Source organism: Pagrus major, chromosome 6 (genome assembly GCF_040436345.1).
Source record: "Pagrus major chromosome 6, Pma_NU_1.0".
In the NCBI taxonomy this organism is placed as follows: Eukaryota; Metazoa; Chordata; class Actinopteri; order Spariformes; family Sparidae; genus Pagrus; species Pagrus major.
In genome coordinates this window covers 5,464,800-5,479,046 of record NC_133220.1, presented here as the reverse complement: position 1 = coordinate 5,479,046, position 14,247 = coordinate 5,464,800, and the positions used below count along the sequence as shown (strand labels likewise).

General features: G+C 42.7%; 1 protein-coding gene across 1 annotated transcript in view; it reads right to left on the bottom strand.

The window, feature by feature from the left end:
* LOC140997810 (sodium- and chloride-dependent taurine transporter-like) overlaps positions 1-13,420 on the bottom strand; it is a 32,393-nt gene extending 18,973 nt beyond the window's left edge. The window contains exons 1-3 of the mRNA XM_073467850.1: positions 13,157-13,420; positions 2,131-2,360; positions 1,847-1,981 (exon numbers count right to left, since the gene is read on the bottom strand). Coding sequence (XP_073323951.1) covers positions 1,847-1,981; positions 2,131-2,359 — 364 coding nt within the window. The 5' untranslated portion in view covers position 2,360; positions 13,157-13,420. The remainder of the gene's footprint in view (positions 1-1,846; positions 1,982-2,130; positions 2,361-13,156) is intronic.
* Between the last annotated feature and the right edge of the window lie 827 nt (positions 13,421-14,247).

Sequence of the window (14,247 nt, the reverse complement as noted above, 5' to 3'; positions counted from 1 at the left end):
CGAACGTGAAGAAGAGAAAAGAAGACAGTGATGAATACATTAACCTTATTCAGCTGTTGTCGAACAGCAGGAGAGGGGGAGGTGAGAAGAAACCGACGAGGGAATACGGAGAAAGAGAGAGAAGCTCGGGGATGGAAGAAAAGGAGGAGATGCACTGAAGAAAAAGGAGAGAACGGACGGGCGAAAAAAACAAAAACAAAAACAAAAACACGTCTCGATCCGACACGAGACATCTAAGAAGTCTGGATGCCATTTTTTTCTTGGAAGAGCGTAGAGTATTTTCTTCACGGGGAGACGAGGTGAGAGCCGGAGAAGGTTACAGCAGAAGAGAGGCCTCAGTGTGTTGGTGTACCAGAGCAGGGCTGGTTGCCTGGTAACGCCTCAGCAGTCTGATTGGAGGGAGCGTGGCGTGACTCAGCCTTATGTTGCACAGCCATTCCTCTGTGAAAAGCAACAGAGGTCTGGAAAAATTTAAAGCCAGTAGTTGAACAGGAAAAAGGGCTGGTGACACTCTCAACAGTCAAACCGGTGAGATGTGACGGAGCTACAGTCAGAGACACGGGTGGAGCAAAGGTTCAAGCAGCTGTGTTTGTTGTATTTGTGTGTACTGTAGACAATAAAAAAGAGTTGTATGCATGTGATCATTTGACCAGGATGTCACCAAGGCTTTAGATTTTGGCATTATTACCATTTGTGAAGAACAGAAAAATAATTTCTTGCTGCTATAACTTTTTTGTTTTTGGCCTCTTGTGGGCAGCGAAAACAAGGTGTGAATGAACACTGACATATCATCACCTTTTAAGTTGTCCTGTTAGCAAATGCAGCTCATTTACACAGCTCTCTGTTCAGTATCCAGCCTTTTTGTAGCTTTAATCTCCCAACGAGGCTCGTTAGCTGTCTCAAGTTGAGGTGGGCTATAGATTCAGGTGATGTTGTCTCATTGTTTTTACACAAAAATACTGATTATAACCTCTTTAAGGGAAGAAAAACTTATAGTATTGATAATATTTCTTTAATCTCTGTATTCAATTCCTCAAATTTCCATAAATGTGCTAATCTGAAGAGCCATATGGATTGTTTTTGGAACTGCTAGAAACTGTTTGGGCAGTTGATTGGACAAACAATCTGTGTACAACGTCTGTCACCGAAAACATATTTTCCCCATCGAGAAAAGCCTGCGGTTCTTTGCTCCTGTTTCAGTGATGAAACACTTACCGAACCCTTGTTGTTTTCATCTGACTGCGTGTCTCTCGCTGGGCGTCACACCTAAACTACGCCTCGTAGCTGCCAGTAGTGCCGACGCCTGTGTGTTCGGCCAGAAGTGCAAGGCTGGCAAAATGGATTTGTGGGATCACATGATCAGTTGATTGTGCTAATCCAGCTGCTTTGCAAGGCAATAAAAATGTGCAAGATTTTTAACAACCATGCATCTTGATCAAGTTATTAAAACTTTAAAAGCAATCTGGGAACCGTAAACAACATTTATGGCTCGATTTTCGGTCTTTTGGAGGATCAAATTCAGTTTTTATAGCCCGTGAAACTCACATACACTTCCAGCTAAATCTTAATGTGTTTAAGTAGTTCGTTCTGTTCCCTTGTGATTGTAGACCACAGTTTTTTAAAATAGACTCTGTCTCCACGGTGCTAAGCGAGGGGTTTCCAGGAGCAGAGTCTAAAAAGTCCCCCCATGAGACGAGACACACAAGGGACACTGTTGATGAGGGTGAATACACCATCCACCCACCACTCCAACCTCCACAACAACCCTTTTTGTTATTACTGACATTACATTTGCCCAAAAGGTCATCAGTTCAGCACAGCAGCTTTTGGTGAAGGGGCTACGTACCAGTAAAGATGGGGCAGAGCTTCTCCCAGCAGGTGATGCCACCCTCAGAGGTGAACTGACCCAGGGCGACCTCCAGGAAGAAGACTGGCAGACCTCCGCCAAACAGGAAGATGAAGTAGGGGATGAGAAATGCACCTGGGTGGAGGGAAACGAAGGGTGGAGCAGCAGCAGATGGACAGGGAGAGAAGATTATCAAAGACAGGAGTGAAAACACGATCAGGATGAATTCAAAAACCAAAGCATGTTACATGTTTGTAACTAGTGATGATATTTTAAAGCCTTACCTCCACCATTCTTATAGCAGAGGTACGGGAAACGCCACACGTTCCCTAAACCAACAAAACCGCCAGCCACAGACAGAACAAAGTCCAACTTGCTGGCCCACTTCTCCCGCTGAGGGTGTTTGCCCTCTGCCTCATCTTCAGGCCGGGTGCCAGGGCTCTTTCCAGGAGACGGCTTCAGAGTGTCCTTGTGGAAATCTTTCAGGCACTGAAGTTTCTCTTTTTGAGCCATTCTGTGGAAACAGGAGACGGAGAGAATTGGTTGTAATTAATCCATTGACATCAGCCTTTAAATAGTCAATACATTTAAAGCTAAATAGACTTTAAGAGCTGAACAGAACCACTTGACGGTCTCTGGCGACCTGCCAAAGTGGCTGTTAGACCAACACAGGAGCCACAGGTCCACAAAAGGTACAGTGTGTGGGATTTAGTGGCATCTAGTGGTGAGGTTGCAGTTAGCAACCAACAAAATACCCCTCAACTCACCCCCCATCTCATAAAAATGCAAAAACCTAGAAAAATGGCGGTGCAACATGGCGACTCAATGGAGCTGGACCCATTCCTAGATATGAGAGGCTCGTGCCAAGGTAACAAAAACATAACAATTCTTAGTTTCTGGGTATTATACACAATGATTATTCCAGAAGATCCCCCTACATCCTCCACACTGGACCCTTAATACATCTTCTGAAGAGACGAGAGGAAAAACTAGGTGGTATTACAAGCTGTTCTTTGGAAAATAAAGACGAGAACTCTGAAAATTAAGAATGAATATGTGACTGCACTGTATACACAGACCTTTTCAACGTTTCCAACATAGATTTGTACTGTATGTATTAATTTCTACCCAATTTAGAGGTCGATGTTTTTTTCTAGTACATATTAAAACAATAATTGTTGTAATCTCTATCAAACTTGTGATCTTAAACAAGTAACAGGACAAACATCCGTCCCTAAAAGACGTTGGTTGCACAATCAACATCTCCTGACCAATCAGCTGATGTGGCAGTAGAATAAATGTACATTATTGTAGTTTCAGTCCCGAGTAAGAAGTGTAATGCTGACTTCATGACTACCAAGAATATAAAGAGTTTGTTTTCCACTACACTTGAAAGAATTGGGGATGTTTAATTTAATTTGTTTAATTTAATAGCAAACAATTGAACTCCAGTTCTACTTTTAGCTTCCCTTAACAGTTCTTGTTTGACTGTGTTGTCACATTTTATGTTCTTCACTCCAAGGCATTCATTACAGTGATTCATCTGAGAGGTTTGAGTGTCAACAGACCGATAAATTAAGACTTCCCTCAGTTATGTTCACTGTTTGTGCAAGACAACACAATACCATCCATTGCCTAACCAACAAGCATCACTCTTGGGTTCTGACAGCAGATTTCATTTCGGATATAAATCAGAGTTGGATTCTTTTTAGCTCAAGAGTTTTTTTTGTTTTTTTTTAAAAAGACTTATTTCAGAAGGTTTTATTTATCAGGAATGTTCAAAACATGGTAAGACCTCCACCTACGCATAAACCCTTGATTTATTTTCAAGGCTGTACTGTGAAGTATGTCCCAACTCCAAACGACTAAATCAAGGCAACAACATAAAAGTCAGTCGGCGGAGGAAAGGCAGGTTTACCAGGAAGTAACTTTTTGAATGTACCGACTCTAAATGATACTATAAGCTTGAAAATGTCAACTTAAAGGAGACCTATTATGCTTTTTGTTATGTTTTGGTCCTTTCCTTCAGTGTTTTCTATCAGTTCTTGTGCATTTAAAAGATCTCGAAAGTTAAAAAAGGGTCAACGTCTGCACCAACAGAAGCTGGTCTCTCACACAGAAAACACAGCTCCTGAAACGCCTCGTCAGTAGTCCCGCCTTTAATCATCAAAATCGATCAAAACATTCGCATAGCTTATGCCTAGCAGCAAGTTTAGCACGTGAGAATTGATTTAGCACAACTGCTCTGTTGTTAGCGGTGCGGGCTCGGGCATGTGTGAGTGGACCAATCAGAGCAGACTGGGTATTCAGGAGGGGGAGGGGCCTAAAAGAGATGCCTAGAAGCATGTAAATCTATTCTAGAAGTAACCCAAAATAAAATTAGGAACCTGAAAATGAGCATAACATATCTCTATTAATTGTTTAAGTGAGGGCTTTTCAGACTTCTGCATAAGTGTAAGATATACTAATACTAATTCCCCACCGCCCCCCTCCCTTCCTCATTACAGTTATTAAATACGACTCCTGTGATTGGCCGGATGTCTAAGCAGCGCGATCGGGGCCACACTGACACAAGGAGAGCTGTAAATTTCCACCTGACAATGGCCATGAGCGAGAGAGGAAGAGACAGACATACTTAGTAGTCAGCAGATGTCTGTCACTGTGGAAAATGTCATGTCTTTATCTCTTTCCATCTGCCAGGCTGCTGTGCCCTCAACTTCTCTCTTTGTCTCTCTAATTAATTCACTCTCTGTCTGACTTTCTGAGAGATATTTACACAGGGCGGGGTCGAGGACAAGATTACATTTCATATGAATCCCATACGCCATTTTTTTTTCTGTTGCTGCCTGCAGACACGCATATTTAGTTTGTCTGTGTGGTTTTTCCAATATAATGTTTTTTTACCGTGAACGTATTCTTGGCACAGATGCTACTTTTACGTAACATGGCAAAAAAGAATGACAACAAGAGATAACGCACAGCATTCTGATTAAAAAAAAGATTAAAAAAAGGAGACGTTGAAGACAGAGACGGAAGAAAAACATTTTCCCGTCACATTCCTACTGTGTTTGTGGATTCTTGTACAAATGTTCCCACCAAATTTTAAGTTAAGGATTTCACAGAAACACGAGTTGATTTACCCTCATGACTCACTTCAACAGTTAGTTAATATCACTTAGAGGAAACTGAGAGCACTTGCTTTGTGTGCATGTGTGTGTAAGTACTTCCTGTTTGGACAGACACTAGACTCCAATATGTCTGTGACAAACTGTTAACAGCAGTAGATAGTAATGGCCATGAGTGATAGTTATATTACTTCCAGTCTGGAAGTGAACTGACATATTAATGTGACTCACATGAGAATGTATTGAGATTAGAGGAAATCCTGTACCACTGGCTAATGCTCTTTGACCACTGAGAGAATGAAAAGGTTTGAATCTACAGCCTGATGTTTCTGGATCGAAAAAAAAAAAAGAAAAAGATCTTTGCAGAAAAGCATCAGTTTTTGAAGCACATGATGCGTTTGGCTCAGTTAAACGGACAATATATAATGTCTGCCACTAGGGGTCTCTCAATCAAAACTAAACAAAATACGTTCGATGAGTGTTATCTTGGGAGTGAAGCTGCTGTTCAGCTGCTCAGATTTGGTCAACCCTGGAGAAGAGAATAGGGGGGGGTAGAGCCAGATCTTCTGGAGGAGTAAACACCCAGTTAAAACACCAAATTCTGCTCAGATTCGGTGTGGTTTACCGGCTCCTGTTTATCGACCCGACTGTGGCAGTAATCAATGCCTACCCTAACCCAATGTAAAGTAATCCGGCTGTTTGGGGTGAAAAACCACAAATAATCCACTTTTAGTCTCGATTGCCATATAGCGACAGGTTCCCTTGCTGATACTGTAATCAGGGTTTTATGGATCATTTGGAACAACAACAAACCCCTAATGATCTCTTATCAATCCTACTACTAATGAAATTAAACATATAGGATGGACACCGCTTTAGAGTAGAGTGTCATCAGTAAATAAATGAAAGTCAAAAGATAAATAAACCACAACCCTTGCAGATAATGAGCCCAGAAGTGATGTGTAAATATCAAAAAGTAGAGGACTGAGTATTAAGCCTTGTGGCACTCCTTGGAAGCTTTTGTTAACTTCCCTGTATAGCAGTTCTTCTTTGGGATAATTTGCCATATTCAGCCATCTACAACCACATAACAATATCTATGTTGCTGAACAAGAGAGAGAAGACAGAAGATACAGAGAGGGAGAATGATGACAGTTAATGACACCCACTATCAATACTGATGCTCATTAATATAAATTATTAAAGCAGTAATCTGTGTGTTAACATAATGAGATGTTTGCTACTTCTTGTTTCTGCAAACTCCAATCAACCCTGAAGTCAACTTCCCCAAAAGCTTTTACAGATGTGTAAAACATTTCCCCTCTGGTAGAACTAACAAATCCTCTGCTCTTCAGGAAGTGGTATATTTTCAATTACCGATTATTTTTATTGTAGCTATTTCAAGCAGAAATTTTCTCCACAGCAGCATTTGCAAAGTTCTAAATGGATGCTCACAAGCTTTGGGTATGAATCAAGTAATTTGATCTCAAGCAGCTGAAATGAGTTCACTTCCCCAGGGTGGCTGGGCTCATCCGTTGGGCCCTGACACGCCGGGTCGACAGTCAGCCATTGCATCAATGTCGGGGCTACACTACCATGAGTGGTGTCAAAAAACAAATGGTCTATCATAGCAATGGTTTGTATATTGGTATAACTGGGTCTTCCAGTTTCCCTTTTTGATTTACGAATACAGACTACCTCTACCTGGTGGTATAGAGAGCGTCCCCTAATGCAGGTGCAGAATGTACAAGCTAGTTGATCGTCGGCTGTAGTCTTTGCGGTGCCGTTTTGGCCAAGACACTGGAGATGTAAGGAGACGCAACAGTCAAGCTTTATCGCAACTAGTTATTCGATGGTGGTTTGGTGTGTCTGGGCCTTTAGAGACCAGGTGATGAAATCAGACATTTGAAGAAGAACCGTTGGTCCTCTGCCTTGAAAAGAGTCTGCCGAGGTGACTCAAGCATCTGGTTTGGACGCCTCCTGAACACTGGAGGATTTTCCCAGTGAGAAGCACTTATGGGCTCTACCTTTGTTACCTTGCATACTTCACTGACAACATGATGGAGAAGCAGCAAAGAATCGATGAGAACCGAGGTTGTGAGCGTGAGCAGAAGCTGCTGCCGTGGGTCATCGTCCAAAGAAAAGAACTCCTCAAATGAAAGCGATGAAATATTAGCAGGAAACGTTGAGTACAAAGCGAGCTCCAGAGAGGGATCTTGGCCGTGGGAACCCCAACGAACTGTGGGACGATTTAAATCTCGGGCCAAAACCTCGAGGAGTAAAACATAGAGACTCATTGTCTGGTTTTGTGTGTGTGTGTGTGTGTGTGTGTGTGTGATTGCTGGATCCAGACGTATGTAGTGACTTCAGAACCCGGCCAGTACTACACACACACACACTCACTAACCACTTACATAACACACTCTCCTATTTTAAGACCATGTACATTTCCACTGGGCTGACCGCCTATTAAATCCCCTCCTCTCCTCCCATCTCCTCCCATCACCTCCCTCCTCCTCCTCCTGCTCCGCTCCACATTTCTTTCACTCCCTCTCCTTTACCTTTCCTTCTCCCGCTCCATGTCCATTTTCCTATTTACTCCTCCATCTCCCTCTCCGTCGTCCCATTTTCTCCTCTTCTTTCTTCTGCTCGCTCACCCCTTTTCTCCTGTGTCACTTATTTTTTTAATCAGCTCCTCATCATCTCAATTACTCGCTCTTTTGCACATCCTCGTTTCATCTTCCCTCTGCTCCGCCTGTTTCTCTGCTGTTCCCAACCTTTGCCGTCCATCTCCCCCTCTCTTTCTCTCCTCTCCTCTTTATTTTCCCTCATTGACTTCATATATATTTATACCCTCCCTCCTTCCACACATCTCCTCGTCCCTCTTTGCTCTCATTTTAGAGAAATAGAAAAAGACAGGAGTCGTCGCACATGTAATCGTGTGAGGGAAAAGATGGGAAATGAAGAGAGGGAGGGAGGCAGAGAGAGGAGAGGGGGAGAAATAAGGGATGAAACTGAGGGGAGAAAGAAAGTGCTGTTTTAAGTGAGAAAGAGAGACGAGGGGGAGTCAGACATGAAAAACTCAAAATTAAACATGTCAGAGAAAGTCACAGACGGAGAGAGTGACAAAGAAAAAGCGAGTCACACGCAAAAACAAAAATAGATGTGACTGATACCGATTTAAAAAAAAAAAAACAGTGAGCAAGATTAAGAGACAGAAACGAGAATCAAAGAGTACCAAGAATGAGTTTCAGTGTGAGGCGCCAGGAAGTATAAAAGGTGAGACAAGACTGGTCAAAGACACCTGAGGTGTGGATATTCTTTCAGAGTCAGTGGTCCGTATTGATTCCTGCTAAGTTTCTGTTTCTTTTCTTCAGGTTCAAGCAGTTCAAAGGGTGTTAACATCCACTTTATAATGAAAGACACTCCGATGTGCATCCAGATAGTGTGCGAATGTGACTGGCCCTTTTTTTAATGACGTTATCACTCTCTGGTACCAGTTGTCCGTAAAAAAACAAACCATCAAGTGTTATTTTGCTTGTTCGCCCCGTCAGAGGTTCGACCCTGCTCTTATCCTGCCTGTGTCAGTTTAGCTCTAAGCTGGAGCTTATCATGAATTACGTGCTTGCTGATAGAAAAAATGCCAGCTTTTATCATTCTAACCCCGCGTTTATGTCTTATCAGACATGTCGGGAGTTCAGACTGCCAACTTGCAAATTCCACACGGACGCTGGGGAGTCAGATCACAAAATATTCTGCAGCCAGAAGGTCTAAGAGACATGATTTTAACTGACAAAAAGTACCTTATCAATGTAACTGTCAGTAGAGATGTAAACAAAATCAGTAAGAATAACATCAATATCATCATCACGGGTCATGACACAGTCAGTCAGGACGTTTAGCATGATATCCTGTATGAGGCAAACATTTTCATAGCATGTCCTCTGACAATGCACGGCATCCATTTCTTTAAATCTGCAATAACAGACTGTTGGCCACTAGGGGGCGACATAATTCGCTTTAGAAAATACGAACAGTTTTAAAGTTAATAAATCAAATTTCTTTAAGGCTTCGTTTTGCTCTACAAAGAACAAAAAAAAAGTCTCTTTAGCTGCTAAATTCTTCACCAAGTTCACCAACTGGTCGCTAACTTCATCCATCTTGCCATCTGGTGCTGGGCAGAAGCTTTTCACTGAAAAAAGCTGCATGTTGTGGCTGAAAAAGACGCTTTAAGAGCGATGCAAGGAACTAGAAAAGCTACGTTGCAAACGGATTGAAGGGTTGAGGGTTCATCACAACAAGCAGCCCCGACTTATATAGTATTGATCCATTGGGAGCAATTTGCAGATGGGAAACTATTTAGTATTTTCTGTCATTTTATAAACCCGTGTGGTACGTAAGCTCCCTCTAGTGGTGCCCCGTGGAATCCAAGTTAATTTAAAAACATATAATGCTACTAAAATACTGCAGAATTTCAAATTCAAGTATCTCCATTAAAAATGTCATTTAAAATAAGTTTCGTCTTTCTTGTAATAGTTTTGTTTCAACCCGCTGTGTAGTCACGTTGAAGCACGTTGCTCTCAACTACATCATCCACGATCGTTTAGGAGCTAAACTCATACTGCGATGGCGAGATACTAAGTGGAGGTGAAATGAATGGATCCAAAGACTAGAAACATCCAAACGTAAACTATCTGAAAGAGAAAGTGCGGCGCAGGAGGAGAATGCTGAAGCGTTAGGAGGCCAGCGCTACATCGGACATAAAGGTGGTTCTTGGTGAGCCAAATATTTTTTGAGATTGTACACAATGAAAAAAATTTGAGAAACAATGTTATAGACAAAAGGATGAACCCAATAATAATAATCAACAGATTCATCGATTATGAAAGTAGTCATTACGTTTCTTTCCCATTTTGACTGCGTTTGGCAAAAAATGCTTCCTCGCTTTGGGGCCATCTGGTGGCAGCATGGAGGATGACACTTCACGTGCCGCTGATTGTCTCACAAATATTCAGCGTGAACATCTCTTGTGTTTTTCGGGCTGCATTTCTCGTTGCAATCTCATCCCACAAACCAATTTCTTAACTTCCCATGATTCTCAGCACCTTTACAATTGGCTGTCAGAGCGGCCGCTGCTCTGTTACAGTCTGTCATTCACCTTGAAACAGAATGATTGGCTTCAATCATCCTGACAGTGTGTGAAGATGTGCACTTGGCACCAGGCAGCAGAAATAACCGTCATCGGTTTTAATAACATTAAGCCCCAACCCCCTCCAGGGGAGAGCTGGCTGTAAATCAGCATCTTTACCGCTTTCACCTTCAGCTGTGAATTAAATCCTTTAGAAGCTTCTGACCACAATTATTCGCTACAGCTGCAACACAATGCTGATGGATAACCAGAGCAGCTCCAATGACATTGAAAGTGTACTAGCGTCAGTGGGCGAGTATATATATATATATATATATATATATATATATAGGTCAGTGGTTCATGCTGGTTAATATGTACAATGAGAGTGAAGGTCCAGCCAGAGCTGAAGTCAAGGACACGAGCTCATAAAAGTTTGACAGCAGCTCCTGCAGCGTAAAAACCAGGTGATGCTTCTATTTCACTCTAGACTCGCTCTCCCTCTTTCTTAGCCACCACACACACACACACACACACACACACACACACACACACACACACACACACACACACACACACACACACACACCTAACCTCAGGTTACTGACTTGATAAATGATTTAACAGCAAACAAGCCTGGAGTTAAAACAGTAACTTTCAGTGCTTACGACACGACTCCTAAATTCCAGAAATGTTTTTACTTCGATAAATATCTGTCCAGTCCACGAAGGTCAGAGAAGCGTGTGTCAAGCATTGTGGTCAAGTGAAGCTATTTTGTTTTTTTTAAAACAAGCTAATCAAGAACTGGGAACTTGCCACGAGCAGCGACTGGCTGAGCAGCAAGATGAAGAAGTCCATCCCAAAAAAAAAAAAAACAACCCAAAGACTCTGGAGGATGACTACCTTCGATCTTGGATCATGCAACCCCGTTAAGTGCAATCAGAGAGTTTCAAGGTGTTAACACATTACAAGAACAATGATCCTGTCACGCTCCTCTGATCGATGCCCATCAGCCTCTGCTCGGATGTGTCGAGACACAGCGTGCAGACGCGAGCGCAGATATGCGGGAACTTACATTAATCACATGCTGGACTCACCAACGGGTCACAAACGTGTGAAACAAGAGACAGTCGACCCTGAGGTGCGTCTCTTGCTCACAGCGGTCGATTCAGAAGTGTCACATATCAGCTCAGCAAGTACTCTACAGGAGAACCAGCTAGAGAACGATGGTGGTTCCACTCCTACATCACAAAACTTCAGATTTTAACTACCATCTTTTATCCACGTGTGTCACCACCAATCTTAAAGAGCTGACAAGAACTTCTCCCTCAGGGTTTCAGGGGAGAGTTTTATTGTCTAAATGCCGTTTCAGGGCATCTTCCATCCTGACAGCGGTACGGTTCTGAGCAAAACGCTGAATACTATCACCGTGCAGCACATGTACCGCAAAACACCAAACATGGTCATCCTCAAAAAACTAGAGTTAGAAAGCGGTGCGTTCACCCGAGTGCTGAAACACCTTCTCACATCTAAATCAGACTCAACTTCCACCAGTTTTAAACTCAAACGCCAAAACTGACTTTATATGTGAGAACTTGAACTTCAAGAAAATGATGTTTAAAGAGCTCAAACTTTGCAGTGTAGATTCAAATGTTCTCATCTGTTGACACTTCCTGAACATTGTGTACAGTTCCCCCCCTGAAGGATAGTCAAACTCTGAGTGTTACAACTCTGGGTAATTTTCCTATGCTATCACAACCCGGCCCTTCTTAAAAAAAACATTGCAGCGCTCAATAAACCAGTTTGTTTTTCAGCCAATACGAGCCACATGTAAACCCAACAATTTGGAAAGTGCCTTCACTGTCAACAGCACAGCGGTGTATTATCCAACACATGACTCACGTAAGTAGACAAAATGTCTTTCTTCATTGTTACAGCAGGTTGTTATCATTTTCAAAAGGGGGGATCACCAGAAATAACAAATTAGAGAGGCAGAACGTGAAAGAGGAAGCGAGAAAAAAAAAAGGTAGAGAGACTATGAGCCAGAGGCTGGAGAACAGAGAGAGAGAGAGTGAGGTAGAGAGACATGTGAGCAGAGCAAGAGAGAGAGAGAGAGGGGGGGGGAGGCTCGTGGTGAGGAGAAGGCAGCGCGCGGTGTGCAACGTGCGACTGACGAGCATCTCCGCCTCCTCAGCGCGCTGAGCGCTTCACTTCCCCGTTCTGCTCCTCCACAGCAAAAAAACGGAATTAAATGAAATCGGCTTAAATAAATACAATCAAGCGAAAAATGAATTTCCTGAGTGTTTCTGTTCGTTTGAATGTCCTACAAATATACAGAGATGGGTGGGGGGAAAAGAAAGAAAAGGGAAATAAAAGCAGAATTTATGTCTGCGTGTTGGCTGTGTTAGAGAAGAATAACCACTGAACACCTCAAGATTAAATAAATGACTCAACTTCCCTAATAAAAGAGAGAAAAGACTGAAAAAACAATCAGAAAAACCTAAATAAATGACAAATTAACGCATGTGCGGTGCGCATGTGGGAAACAGTCTGCATCTCACACATGGAGGAAAAAAAAAATTAAACACGTTTTATTCATTTTCTTAACGCATCAGACGTGTTTTTGTGTTGCATTTAAAAGCAATTAAGAAACAGAGAATCCAGCATCCAGAGCGCACGGACGCACACGGAGACACAGAGAAACAGCCTTTATCCAAATGTGCATCGCAGCTTCCTCACCAGGAAACACATCCCTGCCCCTGCTCACACACTGCCATCAATAAAAACACCTCGAAATGCATTAAAAACATCATTATTCAATTATTATGTCTCACATAAACTCTGTAATTGCATCACCTTTTTTAAAAAAGAAAAAAAAAAGAAAAAAACTACAAATCTCATTCAAACGCAAATTGGATCTAATTAGAAAACATGAAATCTTAATTCTGATTAAACATCTTGAAATAAACGCTTGTGAGCAGAGCAGTCCATCCATCCCTGGCTCTGCTTTGAAGGTGTGCAACGAAGATCTCGTTTTTTTGTTTTTTTTCCTCTTACCTGTTCTGTTGATGTGATTCTGTGTATTATTTTGTCCTTTTAATGTCCTTTGAGCGAGGTCCCTTCTCCCCTTTTCGTCTTGTCCGTGTCCCTCCTGTGTCCGTGAGAGCGACTGAGGGTTGGACGCGTCGTTGCCTATATTTTAGCCTGCTTATAAGCCCCTCTTTCTGACCTTTGTCTCTTAAAACGGGGGGACCAGAGACATCAGCGGCAGTGGAAAATCACCGGCCTGCCTCCTCTCAGAGCAACAGGAGAGCTGTGTGTGTCAGATGCCTTCAGGAACCGCGGGAAACCTCGGAATTCTCTCAAAGTGCGCCGTTACACGAAAGAGTAGCAGATGGCTGTGATGCGAATTGTGGCGATCGGGGGGCATCTTTCCAAATCCGCTGGATGAACCCCACAAAATGCATTGGTGGTAGAGAAGAGTATTTGTTCCACCTCAAGAGGGAGTTAATTTTTTTTTTTTTTATGACAGTCTCTGTGCTGCCTCAGTATCAGGGAATTACTGTTGTTGTATAAGCCTGACAATTTTATTTTTTTCTCTCCAGAGGCTGAGGCGAACAAAAAAATGGCAAAAATGGCAATAAAACACAATATAAAGATCGCACCCAGTTGCATAACTCGTTTGATGCTCCAGAGAAAAATGTCGCCTGCCCTCTTTATGAAATGTTAAACATCAACAGACTCCGGGATAAAACTTGAAATATAGCCCCAAAACATGCCTGACGAACCTCATCTGTCTGCCACAAAATACAGATCTTCCACGGGTCCATTTTATCACCAACAGCCGACCATAAGCACTTAAAGGTCCCACTGAGTGAAGCGTTGATGTTTTCATTTGTCAAAAACGGCACATCAAGATTTACGAGCAGCACCTGAATGCAGCATTAAGGAGCATTAAAGTGGCAGTCCCCCCCACCCCCCCCTCCCTCCCTCCACCCCCCAACCCATTTCACGAGCTGGTTGGTTGGTATCTTAACGAGCACACGCTCAGATTCTCAAGCGCGCCCCCGGCTACACACACACACACACATCACACACACACACACACCCCTTACGCGCGTGACGTTGAGCAGGCGCTGGAGTGCACG